At 66.9% G+C, this 23,689-nt stretch overlaps 3 protein-coding genes across 3 annotated transcripts; 2 read left to right on the top strand and 1 right to left on the bottom strand.

Moving 5' to 3' along the window:
- Nucleotides 1–209: 209 nt before the first annotated feature.
- Nucleotides 210–3,891, top strand: TMEM98 (transmembrane protein 98; the record flags this gene model as incomplete). The annotated part of the gene is made up of 6 exons (XM_080359770.1): nt 210–340; nt 557–688; nt 934–967; nt 1,062–1,177; nt 1,252–1,311; nt 3,684–3,891. 6 exons carry the CDS (start codon nt 210–212, stop codon nt 3,889–3,891), a joined length of 681 nt encoding a protein of 226 aa, XP_080215896.1.
- A 1,774-nt stretch (nt 3,892–5,665) lies between these two features.
- GRN (granulin precursor) lies at nt 5,666–13,618 on the top strand. Its single transcript, XM_080359619.1, has 14 exons — nt 5,666–5,704; nt 6,905–7,118; nt 7,198–7,260; nt 7,359–7,443; nt 7,521–7,624; nt 8,162–8,303; nt 8,415–8,521; nt 9,932–10,034; nt 10,125–10,222; nt 10,680–10,907; nt 11,474–11,701; nt 12,343–12,570; nt 13,097–13,390; nt 13,469–13,618. Exons 2-14 carry the CDS (start codon nt 7,029–7,031, stop codon nt 13,586–13,588), a joined length of 1,890 nt encoding a protein of 629 aa, XP_080215745.1. The 5' UTR covers nt 5,666–5,704; nt 6,905–7,028; the 3' UTR covers nt 13,589–13,618.
- Nucleotides 13,619–13,912: 294 nt separating this feature from the next.
- FAM171A2 (family with sequence similarity 171 member A2) lies at nt 13,913–23,072 on the bottom strand (the record flags this gene model as incomplete). Its single annotated transcript, XM_080360053.1, is given in 12 exon segments — nt 13,913–13,967; nt 14,801–15,573; nt 15,575–15,790; nt 15,792–15,818; nt 15,820–16,057; nt 16,926–17,052; nt 17,186–17,302; nt 17,953–18,129; nt 18,214–18,369; nt 18,444–18,536; nt 19,752–19,979; nt 22,973–23,072. Coding segments are annotated over 12 exon segments (2,307 nt in total).
- Nucleotides 23,073–23,689: the final 617 nt, after the last annotated feature.

The following is a 23,689-nucleotide window of genomic DNA, read 5'->3' as shown; positions in this document are numbered from 1 at the left end:
CCCCCACGTGTGGGGGCAGCCCACCCAGGATCCCTCTGTGGGTGACACCGGGTGACACCGTTTCCTGACGGGGTGTTTTGGGGTGCACAGAGGTGGGGGGCAGGATCATTCATGGGGCGCCCGACCCCTCCCCAGTCCCCCTGTCACCGCAGACCCTGTCGTGCTGAGATGTCACCGGACGCCTGAGTCACCCCCAGCAGGGACCAGCCATGGAGACCGTTGTCATCGTGGCCATCGGGGTGCTGGCCACCATCTTCTTGGCGTCCTTCGTGGCGCTGGTGGTGGTGTGCCGGCAGCGGTACTGCCACCCCGGCGACCTCCGGCACCACTATGACACCAAGTGAGTGTCCCCGCGGGGGTGGCATCGTCCCTGTCACCGCCCCGGGTGAGGGGAGGCACCCCAAACCCCATGGGCTGGGGGTGATGCTGGGGACACCTCCAGCATCGTTGAGGGGACAATAGTGGGGCCATGTCCAGCATCATCACAGCATTGGGAGGGCGGGGGGAGCCTGAGGAGGTGGCCCTGTCCCCAGGGTTGTCCCCATGTCCCCAACAGACCCATCGTGGACCTGATGGGGACCACAGAGACTCCATCGGAGCCCTCGGAGCTGGAGCTGGATGACGTGGTCATCACCAACCCCCACATAGAGGCCATCCTGGAGAACGAGGACTGGGTGGAGGACGCCTCGTGAGTGTGTCACCCCCCCTGGCATGTCCCATGTCCCCCTCCATCACTGCTGGGCACCCCCGTGCAGTGCCAGCACCCCCCCCAAAGGTGGTGAAGATTTGGGGATCACCAAACCCAGGAAGGGTTGGTCCTCAAGGCAGCCCCTGGGTGGGAATGTCCCCAAGGGCCTGGGGGACATGTGGCACTGAGTGGGGGAATGAGGATTTGGGGGGCACCGTGATTGACTCCCTCCTTCTCCCCCACAGGGGTCTGGTGTCCCACTGCATCGCCATCCTGAAGGTGAGTCCAGGGGGTGGCACGGGGGGCATTTGTGGCACTGGTGTCATCAAGCGCGCCCCCTGGTCCCACTCCCATTGTCCCCAAAACCCTTCAGATCTGCCACACGCTGACCGAGAAGCTGGTGGCCATGACCATGGGCTCGGGCGCCCGTGTGAAGTCGCCGGCCAGCCTGGGGGACATCATCGTGGTGGCCAAACGCATCAGCCCCAGGTGACAGGGGGGTCCTGGGGCTCTATGGGGGTGTCACCGCACTGTCCCATGGCTAACGCCATGCCCACCGGCAGGGTGGACGATGTGGTGAGATCCATGTACCCACCGCTGGACCCCAAACTGCTGGATGCCAGGTGACAGTGGTGGGAGGGACGGGGACGCTCCCTGGGTGGGGGGACACCCGTGGGGGGGACACAAGATGAGTGCCACCCCATGCCACATAGCTGGAGACAACCACAGGGTCACCCAGTGGGATGACAAGGGGAGGGACCTGCACACTCGTGTGCTACAGATGGGGAAACTGAGGCACAAGGCACACTCCTGGTGGCAAAGCCACCATGTCATCTGGGGGGTGTCCAGCAGAGGCGGGGGGAAAAGGGACACCAGTGCCACCCAGCTGGGGACAAACACTGTGGGGTGACACAGCAGGATGGGTTGGGGAGACCTCCACACCCCCATGCTGCAGATGGGGAAACTGAGGCACACTCCTGGTGGCAAAGCCACCACCACACCTCGGGGGGCACACAGCACAGGGTGGGCAAAGGGACACCAGTACCATTTAGTTGGGGACAAACACTGTGGGGTGACCCAGCAGGGTAAGGAGCGGGGGATCTGCACACCCCCATGCTGCAGATGGGGAAACTGAGGCACAGTCCTGTTGGCAAACCCACCACCTCCCCCTGGGGGTCTGCCCGGGGCGTGGAAGGGACACCATAGCCACCCTATGCCACTTATCTGGGGACAACCACTGTGGGGTGATCCAGCAGGATGGGTGAACCCTCCACCCCCCTGCTATGCTACAGATGGGGAAAGTGAGGCACAGTCCTGGTGACAAAACCATCATCTCACCCTGGGGGGGTAACCAGCACAGGGCAGGGGGGGTGAAGGGACACCAGTGCCACTTAACTGGGGACAAACACTGCGGGGTGACCCAGTGAGATGGGTTGGGGGAACCTCTACCCACCTATGCTAGGGATGGGGAAACTGAGGCACACCCCGGTATCAAAGCCACCACCTCACCTGGGGGGGTACACAGCACGTGGGGGGAGCAAAGGGACACCAGTGCCACTTAGTTGGGGACAAACACTGCAAGGTGGCCCAGCAGGATGAGGAGGGGGGATCTGCACACCCCTATGCTGCAGATGGGGAAACTGAGGCACGGTCCTGGTGGCAAAGCCGCCATCTCACCTCGGGGGGTAACCAGCACAGGGCAGGGGGGGTGAAGGGACACCAGTGCCACTTAGCTGGGGACAAACACTGTGGGGTGACCCAGCGGGATGGGTTGGGGGAACCTCCGGGGAACCTCCACACCCCTACACTACAGATAGGGAAACTGAGGCACAGTCCTGTTGTCAAACCCACCGTGTCACCTGGGGGGGCTACACAGCACAGGGGGGTAAAGTGACACCAGTAGCACTTAGTTGGGGACAAACACTGTGGGGTGTCCCAGCAGGATGAGGAGCGGGGGGGATCCGCACACCCCCATGCTGCAGATGGGGAAACTGAGGCACAGTCCTGTTGGCAAACCCACCACCTCCCCCTGGGGGTCTGCCCGGGGGGGGCAAAGGGACACCATAGCCACCCTATGCCACCTATCTGGGGACAACCACTGTGGGGTGACCCAGCAGGATGGGTGAACCCTCCACCCCCCCGCTATGCTACAGATGGGGAAACTGAGGCACACTTCTGGTGACAAAACCATCATCTCACCTGGGGGGGTAACCAGCACAGGGCAGGGGGGGTGAAGGGACACCAGTGCCACTTAACTGGGGACAAACACTGCGGGGTGACCCAGTGAGATGGGTTGGGGGAACCTCTACCCACCTATGCTAGGGATGGGGAAACTGAGGCACACCCCGGTATCAAAGCCACCACCTCACCTGGGGGGGTACACAGCATGTGGGGGGAGCAAAGGGACACCAGTGCCACTTAGTTGGGGACAAACACTGCAAGGTGGCCCAGCAGGATGAGGAGGGGGGATCTGCACACCCCTATGCTGCAGATGGGGAAACTGAGGCACGGTCCTGTTGGCAAACCCACCGTGTCACCTGGGGGGGGGCTACACAGCACAGGGGGGTAAAGTGACAACAGTACCACTTAGTTGGGAACAAACACTGCGGGGTGACCCAGCGGGATGGGTTGGGGGAATCTCCACACCCCTACGCTACAGATGGGGAAACTGAGTCACGCTCCCCATGTCAAACCCACCGCCTCCCCCGGGGGTCCCCAGCCCAGGCGGGAGGTGACGTGTCCCCGTGTCCCCGCAGGCAAAGCCGCCATCTCACCTGGGTGGGTAACCAGCACAGGGCAGGGGGATAAAGTGACACCAGTACCACTTAGCTGGGGACAAACACTGTGGGGTGACCCAGCAGGATGGGTTGGGGGAACCTCCACACCCCTACACTACAGATGGGGAAACTGAGTCACGCTCCCCATGTCAAACCCACCGCCTCCCCCGGGGGTCCCCAGCCCAGGCGGGAGGTGACGTGTCCCCGTGTCCCCGCAGGGCCGCGGCGCTGCTGCTGTCGGTCAGTCACCTGGTGCTGGTGACCCGCAGCGCCTGCCGCCAGCCCGCGGCCCGCAGCTGGGTCGAGCGCTCGCTGGCGGCGGCCGAGGAGCACATGGCCGTGCTGCGCCAGGCCGCCATGGCCACCGAGCCCGAGCGCCCGCTGGCCACCGCCGAGGCCTTCCGCCAGGAGCAGTCGGCCATCTGAGACCCCCCGGCACCCCCCGATGCCAATAAACACCTTGGGGTGGGGGGTGTCCCCCCCCCAAACATGGCGGTGTCTGGGGGTGGCCTGGTGTGGGGGGTTGTGATGCCAAAGGGGGTTTAGGGGGAGAACTTGGGGGGTTTGAGGGTGGATGGGGGGTTGGAGGGGATTTGGGAAGAGGTTGGGAGTTTGGGGGGGTTAGAGGGGCTGGGGGGGGGGGGAGGGAGCTTAGGGGGGTGTTTTAGGGGATCTAGGGGGACTTTGGGGTTTGGTAACAGATTTGGGGGGGATTTGGGAAGATGTTGGGAGTTTGGGGGTTTGGAGGGGATTTGGGGGCTTTGGGAAGGGGTTTGGGGGGATTGAGGGAGGATGAGGGGTTGAGGGGGGACTTGGGAAGAGGTTGGGAGTTTGGGGGATTTGGGGGGGCTATGGGGTTTGGCAAGTGGTTTGGGGGGATTGATGGGGGGTATGGAGGTTTAGGGGGGTTTGGAGGGGATTTGGGTGGGCTATGGGTTTTGGCAACAGGTTTAGGGGAGGTTTGGGGGACATTTGGGAAGAGGTTGGGAGTTTGGGGGGGTTAGAGGGGCTGGGGGGGGCGAGGGAGTTTAGGGGGGTGTTTTAGGGGATCTGGGGGGACTTTGGGGTTTGGTAACAGATTTAGGGGAGAATTGGGGGGGATTTGGGAAGAGGTTGGGAGTTTGGGGGTTTGGCAATAGGTTTAGAAGAGGTTTGGGGGGGATTTGGGAAGATGGGAGTTTGGGGGGTTTGGAGGAGATTTGTGGGGCTTGGGGGTTTGGGAAGGGGTTTGGGGGGATTGAGGATGGGGGGTATGGGGGTTTAGGGGAGTTGGAGGGGGGTTTGGAGGGGATTTAGGTGGGCTATGGGTTTTGGCAACAGGGTTAGGGGAGGTTTGGGGGGGATTTGGGGAGAGGTTGGGAGTTTGGAGGGGATTTGGGGGGACTTTGGGTTTGGCAACGGATTGGGGGGGAGGGCTTAGGGGGGTTTGGGGGGGATTTGGGAAGAGGTTGGGAGTTTGAGGGTGTTTAAGGGGATTTGGGGGTTCAGAGGAGGTTTGAGCAGGGGACTGAGGGAGGATGGGGGGGGTAGGGAGAGGTTGGAGGGGGTGTTGAGGGGATTTGGGGGAGGTTGGGAGTTTGGGGGGGCTGGAGGGGGATTGGGGGGGCTTAGGGAAGATTTGGGGAGCTTGAAGAAGGGGGTTAGAAGGACTGGGCAGGGAGGTTGGGGGTTTAGGGGGGTTGAAGAGGATTTGGAGGGGCTGTGTGGGTTTGAAGGGGATTCGAGAGTGTGGCAGGGGGTTCAGCGGAGGTTTGGGGGTCTGAACAAGGATGGGGGGGTGAAGGTGCTTGGGGGGGGATTAGGAGTTTGGGGAGAACTGGGGTGGCTTGGGGGTGGCTCGGGGGCGCTCCCCGCCCCAGCAGCGAGGCCTTGGGGGGCCCACAGGGCCCAGCCCCGCCGTGGTCCCAGGCCCCGAGGCTCGGCCATGGGGGTCCCGCCCCGCTGGGGCCGCTCGGGGTGCGGGACGGGCGGGGGGCGCGGGTTGACCCCCGGGCTGAGCTCGGAGTGACTATGGGGGGGAGGTCATGTGACTCGCGTCACATGGTGAGGGGCGGGATGAGCGGGGAGGGTGAGGAGGCGGAGGGCACCGCCCCTCCAAGCACCTCCCTCCAATGGGAGCGGGGCAGGCCGGGGCAGTGAGCCAATGGGGAGGAAGGGGTGGGGCTTACGGCTGGCCGGCTCCGCGACCCTAGCGGCGGGTTCGGGACCGGGATCGGGACCGGGCAGGGACCGGGAGCGGGTACGGGCCGGGGTGGCACCGGGCGTGGTGGGATCGGGGGGAACCGGGACCCGGCGCTGTGCTGGGGGTACTGGGAGCCCCTGGGGACCCCTGGGGACGCTGGAGCTGGGGGCACTGGGAGAACTGGGATTTATTCCCTGCGAGTACTGGGGGGCACTGGGAGTCTCGGGGGGAGCACTGGGGATACTGGGAGTCACGGGGGGAGCACTGGGGATACTGGGAGTCACGGGGGACGCTGGTAGGGGATCCCGAGGGTACTGGGAGTCACAGGGGTACTGGGAATACTGGGATTCCCTAGGGAGCACTGGGATTCCCTGCAGGGCAATGGGAGTCACGGGGGGCACTGGGTATACTGGGATTATCGGGGGGCACTGGGACGGAATCCAGAGGGTACTGGGAGTCACGGGGAGGGCACTGGGAATACTGGGTTTCCCTGGGGGTGGGGGACTTGGGTTCCCTGGGAGGTACTGGGGGCACTGGGAGTCACAGGGCGCTCTGGGGGCAGCGGGACACGCTGGTGGGCACCGGGAAGCACTGGGAGCCATGGTGGGGTTCTGGAGGCACTGGGAGGTACTGGAAGTCATGGGGAACACGAGGTCTGGGCCCTGCGTGTCCCTATAGAGGCCCTGGGGGGGTCCGAGCCCCCCCTCGGGGGTCCCGTGCTGTTGGGGGGGACAGTACGGTGACACCAAGGGATCGGGCCCCCCAGCCCAGGGTCCCAGTTTGGGTGCTGGGGGCCGTGTCCCCCCCCGGGTGGTGTGTGAGGGGGCTGTGGGGCTGGAGTCTGCCTCAGTTTCCCCCACGGGTGGGAGCTGGGGGGGGGGGGTAAAGGGGGACCAGCACCCCCACTGCCCCGTGGGGTGCAGACACCCGTGGGGCGGGAGCACCCAAAGGTGCGGGGGGGTCACACACACCATTCGGAGAAAGGGAAGTGAAAGTGATTGTGGAAGCGGGTGGTGGGGGGGGAAGGGCATACGGGGGGGGTGACTCAGGAGTGGGGTGCAGGGCAGCCCTTTGCACCCAAGGGTGCTGGCTGGGGGGGGGCTGCCCCCCAACAGCGGTGCAGGGTGATGGTATCGGGATGCTGCGGGTGGCGGTTGGGGTGCCACACACCGCAGCGGCCCCCCCGGCACGTGTGGGTGCACCCTTGCGGGGGGGGGGGGCGGGCCCTGGGTGACAAGGGGGTGGGGGCTTTCCCAGCACCCCCACGAAAGGAGAAGTGAGAGCTGCGCTGGGGGGTGGTGCCGGGACCTGCTCCCGCCTCGGCGAGTGGCAGAACTGAGGTGCAGCGGGGGGGTCCCTGCGTGCAGGAGCCCCCAGTGCCATGAGGAGCCTTGTGCCGCTGTGGCTGGCGCTGGCCGGAGCCGGCGCGTTGCTGCCGTGTCCCGACGGGCAGCCGTGCCCTGCCACCCCGGTGAGCACCCAGGGGCCGGGGTGGGGGGGACAGGGGGGTGTCCCCACCCGTGGTTAACCCCGCCGTGTGTCCCCTCCAGGTCCTGCCCGCCAGCAGTGCTGCAGCGTGCCAGGACGGTGCCCCGTGCTGCGCGGCGCCAGAGGTGAGCCCACCGCCGTGCCTCAGTTTCCCCACCCTCTATTTGCCATTTTTTGGGTGCTTTTCCCCCAATCTCTCCCCTGCTTTCTCTCCCCCCCGCAGGATGTCCCCTGCGCTGGCGGCCACCACTGTTGTCCCCGAGGATCCCGCTGCAGCGCTGATGGCGAATCCTGTGTCACGTCCACAGGTACGAGCGGGTCACATGTGGGGGGGGCCTGAGGAGGGGGACACAGGGGTCCCTCACCTCATCCCTGCTCTCCGCAGCCCCCCGTGCTGTCCCCTGCCCCGATGGACAGTCCGAGTGTCCCGACAACGCCACCTGTTGTGTGACAACCAGCGGCGCCTGGGGGTGCTGCCCCATGCCCCAGGTACAGCAGGGGGACATGGGGACATTGTATGGGGCCGGTGGCACTTGGGGCACTGCCCCATGCCCCAGGTACGGCAGGGGGACATGGGGACATTGTATGGGGCTGGTGGCACTTGGGGCACTGCCCCATGCCCCAGGTACGGCAGGGGAACATGGGGACATTGTGGGGGGCCAGTGGTGTCTGGGGGTGCTGCCCCATATATAGTGAGGGGACATTGTGGGGGGGCCAGCAGTGCCTGGGGGTGCTGCCCCATGCCTCAGGTATGGTGAAGGGACATGGGGACATTGTGGGGGGCCAACAGTGTCTGGGGGTGCTGCCCTGTGCCCCAGGTATTGCGGGGGACACGGGGACGTTGTGGGGGGCCAGCAGTGCCTGGGGGTGCTGCCCCATGCCCCAGGTACAGCAGGAGGACATGGGGACATTGTAGGGGGGGCAGTGGTGTCTGGGGGTGCTGCCCCATGCCCCAGGTACAGCGGGGGGACACGGGGACATTGTGGGGGTGACACCCAAAGTGACAAGCAGCTTTGGTGCCCGCAGGCCTTGTGCTGCGCTGATAAGGTGCACTGCTGTCCCCACGCCACCATCTGTGACCTGGCCCATGGGCGCTGCCTGTCACCCGCCGGTGACACCCCCATGGGCACCGCGTTCCCCGCCTGGAAGCGCCAGCCCCCGCCAGCAGGTAAGGGCTGTCCCCCTCCAGGTGCTGGGGTGTCCCTGGCTGTCCCCACAGAGAGGACAGGGCGGTGGGGAGGGGGCTTGGTGACACTGTGTGTGTGGGTGTCCCCCGCAGTGACACTGCGCCAGGTGCTGTGTCCCGATGGCCGCTCGGCGTGTCCCGACGGTGCGACCTGCTGCCAGCTGTCCCCGGGGCAGTACGGCTGCTGTCCCCTGCAGAACGTGAGTGCTGCCCCCCCAAAACAACCTCCCTGTGCGGGGCACCCCAAACCCACCACCCTGTACTGGGCACCCAAAACAACCACTCTGTACTGGGCGCCCCAAACCAGGCACCTCATAGTGGGCACCTCAAACTGGCCACCCTGTATTGGTGACCCCAAAGCAGCCACCTTGTGCTGGGCACCCCAAAACAGCCCCCCCTTACTGGGTACTCCAAACCAAACACCCTCTACAGGGCATCCCACAACAGGAACCTCATAGTGGGCACCTCAAACTGGCCGCCCTATACTGGGCACCCCAAACCAACCAGTCTGTACTGGGCACCCTATCCTGGGACCCCAAGTTGGGTACCGTGAGCTGAGCACACCATGCCAGGCACCCCCAGAACCCCCCTCATACTGGACACCCCACAGCCCATACTGAGCACCCCACACCATGCTCCCCCTACCAGGCACCCTGTCCTGGCACCCCATGTGGGGCACCCTGCACTGAGCACCCCATGTTGGGCACCCTGCACTGGGTACCCCATACCAGGCACACCGCACTCCCAGCCCAAACTGAGCACCCCATGTTGGGTACCCTAAGCTGTGCATCCCATGCCAGGTACCCTGTTTGGCATCCCATGCTGAGCACCCCAAACTGAACACCCCACGTTGAGGACTCAGTACCAGACCTCCCATACCGGGCACCCCACACCCACAGCCCAAACTGAGCACCTTATGTTGAGCACCCCAAAAGGAGCACCCCATGTTTGGTATCATGAGCTGGGCACCCCACACCCACAGCCCAAACTGACCACCTCATGTTGAGCACCCCAAAAGGAGCACCCCATGTTTGATACCATGAGCTGGGCACCCCACACCCACAGCCCAAACAGAGCACCCCACATTGAGCACCCAGTACCAGACACCCCCCCATACCAGGCACCCCATGTTGGGCACCCCATGTTGGGCACCCAGTACCAGACCCCCCCAGCCTCCCCATAGTGGGCACCCCATGTTGGGCACCCCGTGTTGGGCACCCAGTACCAGACCCCCCAGCCTCCCCATAGTGGGCACCCCATGTTGGGCACCCCGTGTTGGGCACCCAGTACCAGACCCCCCAGCCTCACCATACTGGGCACCCCATGTTGAGCACCCCCATGTTGGGTACCCAGTTACAGACCACCCCCCCATACCAGGCACCCCACACCCCCAGCCCAAGCCAAGCACCCCATGTTGGGCACCCCAAACTGAGCACCCTGTGGTTGGCACCCAGTACGACCCCCCCACACACCCCCAGCCTGAACAGCACCCGGTGCCAGGCTCCCCATGCCATGCACCCCACACTGCCAGCCCCCCGACCCCTGTCACCGCTGCCCCCCCGGGCAGGCAGGGCTCTGTGGGCAGTGACACGGGTGTCCCTTGTCCCCAGGCCGTGTGCTGCGCAGACGGGCAGCACTGCTGTCCCCAAGGCACCGCCTGCGACCTGGAGCGCTCCACCTGCATCTCCACACGGCCCCCGCTGTCAACCCGAGGTGAGGACCCCCCCGGGGGGCGGCCACCCCCTGTCCCAGCCCCGGGATGGGGGGACATGCCGGCTCTGAGCTGTCCCCTTGTGTCCCCAGCTCGTGATGTGCGGTGTGACGACGAGGCGAGCTGTCCCGAGGGGACCACGTGCTGCCGGCTCAGCTCGGGGGCCTGGGGGTGCTGCCCGCTGGAGGAGGTGGGGGGGACAAGGGTGGGGGGGTCCCCTGTGCCCCTCGGGACAGGCAGGTGTCCCCTGTCCCCTGGGTGGGAGGAGGGCAGGTGTCCCCTGTCCCCCAGGAGGGACAGGAAGGGCTCCCACCCCCGCTAGAATGTCCTGCGGGGAAGGGGGGTGACTGCCCCCCCCAGTCAGGCCCCGTCTCCTAACTGGGACCAGTTTGGGGAGGTGATGAAGGGGCACAAGGCCACCAGGGACCTTTGTGTGTCCCATCGTGGGAGGGATAAGAGGGTGAGGGGAGGTCCCCATTCTCCCCCTATAAAGGGGGAATGGAGACGGGCTGGGATAGGGTGGGGACAGGGGATAAGGAGCTGGAACTCGGTGGGTGGGGGCACAGTTTGTCCCCTGGGGGGTCTCCAGGTGTGTAGCTGGGGGGAGGCGGTCAGCCTGGGCTCATCCCTCCCCTTTGCCCCCCCAGGCCGTCTGCTGCCCCGACCACGTGCACTGCTGTCCCCAGGGCTACACGTGTGACCCGGGGACAGGCAGCTGCCTGCAGGACGGGGAGCCCCCCCGGCCCTGGGTGCACAAGACCCCGGCGCAGGCCCGGGGGGGGGATGTGAAGTGTGACGAGGAGACCAGCTGTCCCGACGGGAACACCTGCTGCCGCCTCAGCTCGGGGGCCTGGGGGTGCTGCCCGCTGGAGCAGGTGCGGGACATGGGGGTCCCCAAATGGGGACAAGGACACCCCAGAGGGGTGCGGGGGTGCTGGGCTGGGCTGTGACTGCGGGGCTGAGGTGTCACTGGGGGGACTTGGCCCAAGATCCCAAGCAGCTGAAGCCACAGACTTGGGGACATGGGGACATTCAGCTGGGCACTGCCACCTCCTGTCCCCTGTGCCCTGAGGACCAATGTCCCCCGCGAGGGACAAGGCCAGGCCAAGGGCTCCCGGTGTCCCATGGGGGTGGCGCTGGGCTCATTTACTGGTCCCCCAGTCAGACCCACTCTACTAACTGGGACCAGTTTGGGGCTTCGGTGCGGGGAGGCAATGGAGGGGGATGAGGCCACTGGGCGCTTGGGGACATCACTGTGTCCCCCTGGGGGGTGACGAGGGTGCTGGGAGTCCCCATGTCCCCCGCACCCACACAGGATGGAGCCAGGCTGGGATGGGGGGAACAGGGGACGAGGTGGGGGGGCTGGAGCTGGGCAGGTGGGGACACGGTTCGTCCCCTGGGGGGGTCAGCCTGGGCTCATCCCTCCCCTTTGCCCCCCCAGGCCGTCTGCTGCCCCGACCACGTGCACTGCTGTCCCCAGGGCTACACGTGTGACCCGGGGACAGGCAGCTGCCTGCAGGACGGGGAGCCCCCGCTGCCCTGGGTGCACAAGACCCCGGCGCAGGCCCGGGGGGGGGACGTGAAGTGTGACGAGGAGACCAGCTGTCCCGACGGGAACACCTGCTGCCGCCTCAGCTCGGGGGCCTGGGGGTGCTGCCCGCTGGAGCAGGTGCGGGACACGGGGGTCCCCAAATGGGGACAAGGACACCCCAGAGGGGTGCGGGGCTGGGGCACCCAGGGGTGCTGGGCTGGGCTGTGACTGGGGGGCTGAGGTGTCACTGGGGGGAATTGGCCCAAGGACCCCAAGCAGCTGAAGCCACAGACTTGGAGACATGGGGACATTCAGCTGGGCACTGCCACCTCCTGTCCCCAGGGACAGAGCCACCCCTGTGTCCACACAGGCTGAGGCAGGTGTCCCCTGTGCCCTGGGTGGGATGAGGACCGATGTCCCCCACGAGGGACAAGGCCAGGCCAAGGGCTCCCGGTGTCCCATGGGGGTGGCGCTGGGCTCGTTTACTGGTCCCCCAGTCAGACCCACTCTACTAACTGAGACCAGTTTGGGGCTTCGGTGCGGGGAGGCAATGGAGGGGGATGAGGCCACTGGGCGCTTGGGGACATCACTGTGTCCCCCTGGGGGGTGACGAGGGTGCTGGGAGTCCCCATGTCTCCCTTCACCCACACAGGATGGAGCTAGGCTGGGATGGGGGGAACCCGGGACGAGGTGGGGGGGGCTGGAGCTGGGCAGGTGGGAACACGGTTCGTCCCCTGGGGGGGTCAGCCTGGGCTCATCCCTCCTCTTTGCCCCCCCAGGCCGTCTGCTGCCCCGACCACGTGCACTGCTGTCCCCAGGGCTACACGTGTGACCCGGGGACAGGCAGCTGCCTGCAGGACGGAGAGCCCCCCCGGCCCTGGGTGCACAAGACCCCGGCGCAGGCCCGGGGGGGGGACGTGAAGTGTGACGAGGAGACCAGCTGTCCCCAGGGCAGCACCTGCTGCCCGCTGAGCTTGGGGACCTGGGGGTGCTGCCCGCTGGAGCAGGTTGTGGGGGGGCCATGCCAGGGTACAAGGGGTTGGGATGGGATGGGGGTTGAGGCAGAGCAGGGCTGGGGAGGACAGGGACATGGGACACCTGCATCACTGCCCCCCCACCCCACCCCGTGGGGGTTCTGCAGGTACCCTGGGGACAGGGTTTGTCATGGTCCCTTGGGGCAGAGGAAGGGGACAACATGGGACACCTGCATCCCTGCACCCCCCACCTTCATCAATCCCACCCCAACCCCCTGGGGGCTCTTGGGGCACCTTGGAGACAGGGTTTGTCATGGTCCCTTGGGGCTGGGATGGGGGGACATGGGACACATCCATCACTGCCCTCCCCACCTCTATGACTGCCCCTCACCCACCCTCGGGGGTCCTTGGGGATGGGGTCTGGCACAGTCCCTTAGGGCTGGGGAGCAGTGGGGGGTTGATGTGGCTGGAGGCGCCAGGATGGCACCCGAACGCCTGGGTCCCCCCGGACGCCTGGGTCCCTCTCTGACCCCAGGCTCCCCCTGTGTTCCCCCCCCAGGCCATCTGCTGCAAGGACCACCAGCACTGCTGCCCCCGCGGCTACACCTGCAACGAGGCCACCCAGAGCTGCGACAAGCTGCTGACCCCCACCCCGCTGCTGCCAGCACCCACATCCACGCCCCGGGCCCCCGCGCCCCCCCGCCGCGCACCCACACCCCCCCCCGCCCGGCTGCGAGCCCCCGGCGCCGCTGCGGGTGCCGCCGTGTCCTGCAATGCCACCCACTCCTGCTGGGGTGGCCAGCGGTGCTGCCGGGGCCGGGGGGGCTCCTGGGGGTGCTGCCCCTTTGCCCAGGTTAGTGGGGGGGACACAGGGTGGGGGTGTGGGTGACATCACCTCCTGGTCCCCCCCTTACCCTGTGTCTCTCCGCAGGGCTCCTGCTGCTCGGACGGCCGGCACTGCTGCCCAAGGGGGTCCCGCTGCACTGGGGGGGGCTGGGGGTGCAGCCCCCAGCGCTGGGACCAGCCCCCACCCCGCAGGGTGCTGCTCTGATGGCCCTGGGGACCCCACCCCAATTAAAGGTTTCCAGGACAAGCCGTGGCCCCTGGCTCCTTGTTGGGTGGGGAAACTGAGGCACAAAGCGGGGGCGGGGGGGTATCTTTTTGTTTTTTTAATATATTAATGCCATCTAACGAACAGGCAGCAGCTCCCTGCAGTGCCCGGGGCGGGGGGGTCCCCATGTCCCCCCCACTGTCAACCTGGCCCCGCTGGCCCCTCTTCTTCCTCGCCATGTAGAAAATGTTTAGAAACACAATTAAATTCAAGGTGGGGGGGGACACGAGGTTTAGGGGGGGACAGGGACCCCCCCATCGGCTCCTATGGCAGCTTGGAGGCACCACTGGCCCGGGGGGCACTGCCGGCCCCCCCCGTCCTGCAAGGACACAAGTGGGGACAGGAGGTGAATGGCAATGTCACAGCAAGGGGACACGAGGACAGGACATCAGGACTCAGGGTGGCAGCACAGGAACTGGGGAGGGGGGGTGACACATTCCCTGAGGTGGGGTCCCAAGCACATATGGACACAGGTGACCTGGGGATGGGCTTGTCCCTCTGTCCCCTTCCTGGCAGGGTGGTGGGGAGAGGCTGGGGACAAGGGACAGGGTGACAGCAGTGGGATGGGACAGTGGCAGGACAGGATGACATTACCAGTGTACCCTCCCCATCCCACCACCCCCCCGCGCTCCCACAGCTCCCCCCACCCCTGGGACGTGTCCCCCCCAGGGACAGATGCAGGGCACAGTGGGGAGGGGCCGGGGACAAGGGACAGGGTGACAGTAGCTGGATGGGACAATAGTGGGCTGGGGCAATGGCAGGACCCCCACGGTCCCACAGCTCCCCCCACCCCCTGGGCATGTTCCCCCCCCGCCAGGACCAGAGAGGCAGGACACAGGGGAGGGGATGGGGACAAGGGACAGGGTGACAGCAGTGAGATGGGACAGTGACAGGACAGGATGACATTACCAGTGTACTCCCTCATCCCGCCACCCCCCCGGAGTCCCACAGCCCCCCGGGCAATAGCAGGACCCCCATCCCGTGGTCCCACAGCTCCCCCCAACCTCTGGGACATGTCCCCCCCCAGGACCAGAGGCAGGACATAGGGGAGGGGCTGTGACAAGGGACAAGGGCAGCGGCTGGATGGGACAATGGTGGTGACCATGCCAGCACCCCCCCTCATTGCCACGCGTGTCCCCGCCCCGCACTCACTTGACATTAAAAACCATGAGCGGCCGCTCCTCCCGCTTCTGCCAGGGGCTTTTCCTGTCGCCCCCCTCGTCCCCCCCCTCGCCCCCCTCGGCCAGCGCCTCCTCCTCGGGGCTGGTCAGGGAGTCGTGGGGGGGTTCGCTGGCGCTGCTCCTCCCGCTGCCCCCCCCGCGCCTCCCCCCTTCCAGCAAAGGGGCCAGCGAGTTGTCCTCGGGGGAGGCGACAGGAATCGGGGCGGGGGGGCGGCTCCCTCCTCCGTCCTCCCCCTGTCCCGCAGCACCCCGGGGGAGGCGGTGTTGGGGGGGTCCCCTCTCCCCCCCGCCTTGCAGATCGATGTAGGAATGTCGGACCTGCGAGGAGCGACCGTCCAGGGAGACGAACCAAGCCCGGGGCGGGGGGGGCCCCCCCAATTCTAGGAGCTGCTGCCCCGCCAGCGCCTGCAGCTCCCCGTTGAGCTGAGCCACCGCCGACCCGTCCAGCAGCACCGGGATGGCCACCGAGCCGCTCACCGGGGGGGCGGCACGGCCCCCCCCCCAGTTTTCCCCTTCCTCAAACCCTTGCCCAGCGGCGGATTGGGCCGGGGGGGCCGTTGTGGCTCCCGTAGGAGCGGGTCCCCCCGCGTCGTTTTCGGGGGGAGCCTCCGGTTCGCCGGGGGCCAAGCGCATGTAACGGGCGGGGATGAGGAGGGTGGGCATCACCCCCCGGTACACATCGTCCCCCCCCCCGCACAGGAGGAGGGGACCCGGGGGGGCCAGCGAGGGTGGGCGGGGGGGGGGGCTCGGGGAGCGGGTGTTCGGTTGGAAAACGAGAGAAAACCGGGGGGGACGGGGGGCGGGGGGAGGGGAAAGCGGGGGTCCCCCGGGGGGGCTCGTCGGGGGGTTGCAGCCCATCCACCGAGCGGGCGGCCCTGAGGCCGAAGGCTTCGCGGGGGGGGCCATAGTCCTCGGTGGGGGGCGGCTGGCGGCGGCGGGGGGCCAGGGTGGCGGCGGGGGGGGCGGGGGCCGGCGCGGAGCTGGGGGGGGGGCCGGGGGGTGTTGGAAGAAATCCGGGCGGGCCGTGGGGAGGTCACGGGTGGACGGGGGTAAACTGGGGGTGGGCAGGTCGGTGTCCCCCCCCGAGGACGCCGTCTCCAGGTGGCTGCCACCGCACAGCAGGTCCAGCTGGGACACCGAGGTGGCCTGGTCACGGCGGGTGGGGTCCAGCGGCCCCCCCGGCAGCGGCAGCTTGCGGTGCTGGGCCCGCGGCTTCAGGCACCGCCGCCTGCGGGGAGATGAGGGGGTCACCCCAGGGAGGGACCCAGGGTCCTGGGGTCCCCCCACCCCATCGCTCGCCTGCTGGAGGGTGCTAGAGGAGGGGGCTGCAGCTCCCGGGCAGGGGGGGGGGTGTAGGGGAGGGTGGTCCCCCCTAAAGCAGCTATAGGGCATCCAGGGTGACAGAGGGATGTGAGACCCCCCCCTCAAAACCAGCTATAGGGCACCCAGGGGTGCTGGGGTGTGGTGCCCCCTCCACTCCAAAGCAGCTATAGGGGACCCACAGTGCCAGAAGGAGGTGTGACCCCCCGCCTCAAAACCAGCTGTAGGGCTTCTGGGGGTGCTGGGAAATGGTGCTCCCTCTACCCTAAAGCAGCTATAGGGCACCCAAGGTGGGGAAGCAGGGGAGTGGTGGCCCCCCCACCCAAAAGGAACTATAGGGCACCAAGGGGTGCTGGGGATTGGTGCACCCCCCAAAAAAGAAAGCCAGCTAGAGGATGCCCAGGGGTGCAAGGAGGGTGGTGCTGTCTATGGGGGCACCTGTGGGTGCCAGGGGGTGGGGGGGCTCCCTATAGGCAGCTATATGTGTGGAGGAGTTCCAGGCAGCCAGTATCCACCCCATAGGCAGCTATAGGGCATCTGGGGGTGCCAGGGGCTGACTCCCCCCATAATCAGGTATAGGGCACCCAGGGGTGCCAGGGAATGCTGCCCCCCCCTCCAAAGCTATAGGGCACCCAAGGGATCCAGGCAGGCAGTGTCCCCCCATACCCAGCTATAGGATGCCCAGGGTGCCAGGTGAATGTGTATGTCCCCTGTACGTTCCCTGTCCCACCCCCAGCTGTGGTCAGGACCCCAGGGTGTGGGGGGGGGTCACTGACCTGCAGTAGTAGATGAGGAGGCAGAGGAGGATGAGGACGAGCAGGGCGAGCGCGCCCAGGATGGTGAGGAGGAAGATGGTGTGGTAGGTGGTGATGTCCGTCATGCCCGCAGCCATGGCCACCAGCCCTGGGGGACAGCGGGATCAGAGGTGACACGGGGACCCCCCCATGAGAGCACCCAGGGGCTGGGTGCCCTTCACCCCCCCAAACCCACCTGCAGGACAGCCCATCCCCAGGGACACCCATGGGTGTCACCCTACCTGTGCTGGGCGAGGGCAGGGCCGCCGCCCAGTATCCCAACTGGGAGGAGACGAATGTCCAGTAGAGCTGCTGGCCCTCCTTACGGATCAGCCCCGTCCCGTTCCGCACCCACAGCCCTGCAGGGACACACGTGTGTCCCCCCACAACGTCTGTCTGTCTGTGCCTCACAGCGGGGTGACACTCCAAAACTCATCACCCCCCCCACTGCCATCCCCCAAAACCCATCACCCCCACTGCCATCCCCCAAACTCATCATCCCACCATTGCCATCCCCCAAACTCATCACTCTCCTAAACTCATCATCCCCACCACCGCCACCCCCTAAATTCATCACTCCCCCCACTGCTATCCCCCAAACCCATCACCCCCACTGCCATCCCCCAAACCCATCACCCCCCCAAACTCATCAGCCTCCTACTGCCATCCCCCAAACTCATCACCCCCACCGCCATCCCTCAAACTCATCACGCCCCCAAACTCATCAGCCCCCTACTGCCATCCCCCAAACTTACCAGCCCCCTACTGCCATCCCCCAAACTCATCACTCCCCCAAACTCATGAGCCCCCTACTGCCAACCCCCAAACTCATCACCCCCACCACCATCCCCTAAACTCATCACCCTCCCAAACTCATCATCCCCACCACTGCCACCCCCAAATTCATCACCCTCCCCATTGCCATCCCCCAAACTCATCACCCCCACTGCTGCCCCCTCCGGCACCAGCCGTGCCCACCTCTCCATCACCCCTCCGAACCAGCACTCACCACTTTTGGGGTCAAACCTCCAGGCCGGCACGCTGGTGACCCCCACAGCCCCGGCGTCGGGGGACAGAGGGACAGACAGATGGACGGGGCCGGCCAGCGGCACCTCGGTCCCGTTGCCGGTGAAGAGGTGGACGCTGACAGCCGCCACCGGCGCCAGCTCCAGCCAGCTGGCATTGGCTGCGGGGACAAGTGACGGTGACATACGCATGGGGGTGACCTCTTGGGGTGTCCCCCATTGCATCCCCCCCGTGTCCCCCGTACCGCTGCTGTCCTCGGCGCCCAGGAAGGCGGGGAAGGCGCGGGCCAGGCCGGGGCCGGTGGCGGCGGTGAGGGACGCGGCGAGCTGGCTGTACGTGGAGCTGCGGGGCAGGCGGGCTGCCCGGCGCGGGAACTGCGCCCACGGCTGCCCACGGCCACCTGCGCATGGGGACGCGGTGGGTGGCAGCACCCAAGGGTGCTGGTGTCACCCCCCGCCTCGCGCCATCGCTCACCTGGGGAGCCCAGGAGGATCTGGACCAGGTCCTCGTAGAGGATGAGGGTGGCAGGACGCTCGGGGAGCAGGTAGAGGCTGATGGAGGCGTAGACTGCAAAGGGGGACCCCCAAAAATACCCCCCCACAGTGGCCTGAGTTGTGGGAGGGGTTGGGGAGGAGGGGGGTGCTGGTGGGAAGGGGGGGATGCGCACAGCACAGTCCACTGGTGGGGACAGGGAGGTGGGGGACCCCTGCACACCCCCATCCTTGCACAGCCCGTGCACGTCCCCTGTCCTTGTCCCCCAGTCCCTGTGTGCCCCCGCACCCAGTCCTGGCACGCCCCCTGCACCCCCATCCTGTGGTCACCCCGATCTTTGCACCCCTCCTGCTCCCCACAAACATCTCCAGCCCCCTGCCAGCACAGGCACCCCCCAATCCCTACATCCTCGTTCTTGCACCTCTCATTCCTGCACCCCCATCCCTGTACAACCCATCCCTGTACCCCAATCCCTGCACCTCCACCTGTGTGCACCCCCATCCCTGCACCCCTATCCCTGTACAACCCATCCCTGTACCTCCAATCCCTGCACCCCCATCTGTGTGCACCCCCATCCCTGCACCCCTATCCCTGTACAACCCATCCCTGTACCCCCAATCCCTGCACCCCCATCTGTGTGCACCCTCATCCCTACACCCCCATCCCTGCACCCCTATCCCTGTACCCCACATCCCTACATCCCCCATCCCTGTACCCCACATCCCTGCACCCCCATCCCTGCACCCCCCACTCCTGCACCCCCATCCCTGTGCACCCCCACTCCTACACCCCCATCCCCGCAGCCCTATCCCTGTACCCCACATCCCTACATCCCCCATCCCTGTACCCCACATCCCTACATCCCCCATCCCTGCACCCCACATCCCTGCACTCCCATCCCTGCACCCCCATCCTTGCACGCCCTCCCCCCAGCTGAGCCCTCCCACGTGTCCCACCCCCAGCAAGGTGACCCCATCGACGCCACCTCGCGCTCCCCCCGCGCCCCGCCATGGCCCCGGGGACAAGGGTTGGCACCCAGCCCAGGGTGCGGGGCTCACCAGTAAGGGCTTGGGGTCCCCCAGTAAGAGGTTGAGGTCCCCCCATCAAGCCTTGGAGGCCCCCAGTAAGGGATTGTGTCCCCTGTAAGGGCTCAGGGTCCCCGAGTAAGGGACTGGGACCCGCATAAGGGCTCAGATCCCCCAGTAAGGGATTGTGTCTCCCCATAAGGGCTCAGGGTGTCCCAGTAAAGGGTTGGGGTCCCCCACAAGGGCTGGGGTCCCCATCACTCACGCGGCAGCTTGTTGACGCGCCAGGGGACGGAGGCGGTGACGTAGCCGCGGCGGGCGGCGGTGACAAGGACCCAGGTGCCCAGGCGGTAGGGGACGGGCAGGACGCCGGTGCCCTCGTGGTCGGTGGTGGTGGCCGCCAGTGAGCTGCGCTGGCCAAAGACCTCCAGGGTGGCCTGGGCCAGCGGGGTCAGCGTCCCGCTCTCCAGCACCTGCACCTTCAGCAGCACCTCTGCGGGGACATGGGGACACGTGGGTGAGGACACAGGTCACACCACATGATGATGGGAACCCCAGAGTGTCCTGGGGATGGTGTGGGGGCACCGTTGCAGGTGGTGGGACCCATTCTCAGCAGGGTGGTGGGACCCATCTCAGAGGGTCATGGCCACCAACCCAGTAGGTGGTGTGACCCATCCCAGGGGGTCATGGTCACCATCCTGGAAGATCATGGACACTATCCCAACAGCTGGTGGGACTCATCTTGGAGGGCCATGGTGGTGGATGAGGACCACCAACCCAGCAGGGTGGTTGGATAGGATGGTGGGACCCATCCTGGTGGGTTATGGGCACCACCCTGGTGGGTCAGGGGCAACATCCCCGTAGGTGGCAGGATACATCCCAGTAGGTCATGGGCACCATCCCAGCAGGACATGGGACACAACTCAGCAGAATGGTGGGACCCATCCTAGTGGGTCACTGCCACCATCCTGGTGGGTCATTGCCACCACCCTGGAGGATCATGGGCATCATCCCAACAGGTGATAGGACCCATCCTAGAGGGTCATGGACACCATCCCATTAGGTGGTGAGACCCATCCCAGTGGGTCATGGGCACCATCCTGGAGGATCACAGGTACCAACCCAGCAGGATGTGGGACCCAACTCAGGAGGGCGGTGGGACCCATCCCCGTGGGTCATGGCCACTGTCCCAGCAGGGTGGTAAGACCCAGCTCAGCAGAATGGTGGGACCCATCCAGAGGGTCATGGGCACCACCCCAGTAAGGTGACAGGTCCCACCCCAGCAGGACAGTGGGCACCATCCTGGGGGTGGGGGCATCATCCCTATGCCCCTCCTGTGCCCCCCTGAAGCAGGTGGGGGCTTATTGCTCCAGGGTGATGTGCCCATGCAGGTGGGTGCACCCAGTTGTGTGTGTCCCCCCCCACCAAGGGGACAGCCAGGGCCATCCCCCCAGGGTGCAACTCACACATGTCATGAGTTCAGGGGTCTCCACCCCAGTGGGTCCCACCAGCAGCTCAGGGACAGGTTCCCCAGCCCGGTCCCCGACGCAGGGCAGGGGTGGGCACAGCTGGGGGGTCACCCCACCCCTCCCATGTCCCAGGCCCCCCCGTGCCGGCGCCATCCTGCGCATGAGCCCGCAGCCCTTGGCAGCCGGCCCGGCTCAGGCGCCGTCACCCTGGCAACGACCTCCTTCATCCCACAACCCCGGGCGCTTTCGGGACCCCGTGTCCCCCCCGGCAGCGTCCTGTGCCCCCAAATGTCCCCACCCCACGGGGCAACCCAACCCCCGCCCCCCAGCCCAGCCCAGATGTGGCGATGGGTAAGGGGAGGAATTTGCAGCAGCTGTTTTGGTGACGCGCTGGGGGGGTCAGGCATGGGGAGGGGGAGCTGGGGGGCGTGACCCCACATAGTGGGGACAGCCGGCACCCAGGGGGCAGGAATGTCCCCACGGCCACATGCCGGCCACCCACAGCTGCAGGGGACAGCTGGCACCAATGGCCACCCCCCGTGTCCTCCGGGTCGGGGGGAAGATGCCACACCCCAGGGCGGGGGGCACAGCCTCCCCACACTCTGGCCCATGGACACAAGCCCCCCCACTATGGCCAAGGGGTCCCCAGCTGGTGGCACGGCCACTGCAGGGCACGCTGGCACCCCCCTGGCTTCCCAGTGCCTCCCAGTATGATTCCACAGCTCCAGGATGGGGCGGGAGGGGGTGCCAGGCCCTGGGGGGGTGTTGGGACCCAGGCATCCGGCCCTGTGCCCCGTCACCGCTGTCACCCATGGGGACGAGTGACAGCAGCTGGAGAGCTGAGCCAGTGCAGGCAGGATGGGGCCACAGCTGTGCCAGGGTCAGGAACCCCCTCACCCTATTCCCCCCCCCGCCTGACTCCCCGGCACTGCCAGGAGGGTTTGGGTGTGGGTGGGGTGTCACAGGGAGCCATGGTGGGGACGCCAAAGTGGGACAGTGCACCCCAAGGCCCACCCTGCCTGCAGAGGTGCTGCAATGGGGTGACCCCCCCACCTCACCCAGGATGCCCCCCCCCCCCCAATCCTGCACCCCTGGGTGCTGCCCAGGACCCCCACCCTCCTGTACACCCCAGCCTGGGACCCCCACCCACCGCATTGCATCCCCTGGCACTGCCCAGGACGCCCCCACCATCCTGCCCCCCAGCTCTGCTCGGGACACCCCACCCACCATCATGCATTTCCATAGCCTGGGACCCCCAACCACCCTCCCAAGCTCTGTCTAGGACCCCCACCCATCACCCCATGGCCTAGGACCCCCACTCATCATGTTGCATCCCTTGGCACAGCCCGGGACCCCCACCCATCACCCTGTATTCCATGGCCTGGGACCCCCACCCATCATGTTGCACCCCCAAGCTCTGTCCATGACCCCCACCCACCCAGCTTCATCCCCTGGCTCCACCAAGGACCCCTCTATAACCTCCTGCACCCCCAAGCTCTTCCTAGGACCCCCACCCATCACTCTGCACCCCATTGCCCGGGACCCCCGCCCATCATGTTGCACCCCCTGGCACTGCCCAGGACCCCCACCCACCATCCTGCACCCCCAGGCTCTGTGTAGGACCCCCACCCATCACCTTGCACTCCATGGCCTGGGACCCCCACCCACCACCCTGCACCCCCAAGCTCTTGCCCAGGGCCTCCACCCACCCAATTGCACCCCCTGGCACTACCGAGGATCCCCACACACACCCTCCTGCACCCCCAGGACCCACGCCCAGCACCCTATTGCCGCCGATAGCCAGAACCGCCCGGGGCGGGGGAGATGGACGGACAGACGCGGGAGGGGCGGAGGGGAGCCGGACAGACAGCCGGGGACGGATGGACAGCCGGGGACGGATGGACAGCCGAAGGGGCCCGTCCCCGGCGGGATGGGGGGGATGGAGAGGGTCGGGGCGGGTCGGGGCGGGGGCGGCCACCTCCCCCCCGCCGCCCCCGCACACAAAGGCCGCTCTCACCGTGCGCTCCCGGTTCCGCCGCGCCCCGCGCCCGCCGCCCGCCCGCGGCCACCAGCGCCAGCAGCACCGGCAGCGGCGGCAGGAGGCGGCGGGGCCGCATGGTCGCTCCGCCGCCGTTACCCCGCCATGCCCGGCCCGCCCGGCCCGGCCCGCTCCGCCCGCCGCCGCCGCCGCCGCGGGGACCGGGCTCCACCTGCCGGAGCCGCCGGGCACCGCCGCCCGCCCCGCCCCGGCCCGGCCCCCCCACCGCCGGGACCGCCCCGGACCCCCAGACCCACCCCCGGGACAGCGCCGGGACCGGGAGTCGGTACCGGCACCCCCGGACTGACCCCAGTACCGGCACCGGCATCCTGGCACTGACCCCAGTAACGGCATGGACCCCTTGTACCCACCGCCGAGCCCCGGGATTGGGATTCGGCACCGACATCGGCATCCCGGGACTGACCCCGGTACCGGCAGCCACAGCTCGGTACCGGCAGACACAGCCCCATACCGGCACCGGCATCCTGGCACTGACCTCAGTACCACCATCGACCCCTTGTACCCATCCCTGGGACGGCCCCGAGCCCCGGGACTGGGATTCGGTACGGGCACCAGCATCCCGGGACTCAGTCCTGGACCGGCATTGATCTCTTGCACCCACCCCCGGGACCGCCCCGAGCCCAGAGACCGGGACTTGGTACCGGCACCAGCATCCTGGGCTGACCCCGGTACCAG

This window comes from Nesoenas mayeri, assembly GCF_963082525.1.
Source record: "Nesoenas mayeri genome assembly, chromosome: 26".
In the NCBI taxonomy this organism is placed as follows: Eukaryota; Metazoa; Chordata; class Aves; order Columbiformes; family Columbidae; genus Nesoenas; species Nesoenas mayeri.
Note: the sequence above shows the minus strand (reverse complement) of the source record. Positions and strands in the feature narration are given on the sequence as shown.

Coding starts and splice junctions, on each gene's coding strand:
- GRN (XM_080359619.1), top strand. CDS start 7,029: ATGAGGAGCCTTGTGCCGCTGTGGCTGGCGCTGGCCGGAGCCGGCGCG. Junction 7,444..7,520: donor ATCCTGTGTCACGTCCACAG/GTACGAGCGGGT, acceptor TGCTCTCCGCAG/CCCCCCGTGCTGTCCCCTGC. Junction 8,522..9,931: donor GCTGCTGTCCCCTGCAGAAC/GTGAGTGCTGCC, acceptor CCTTGTCCCCAG/GCCGTGTGCTGCGCAGACGG.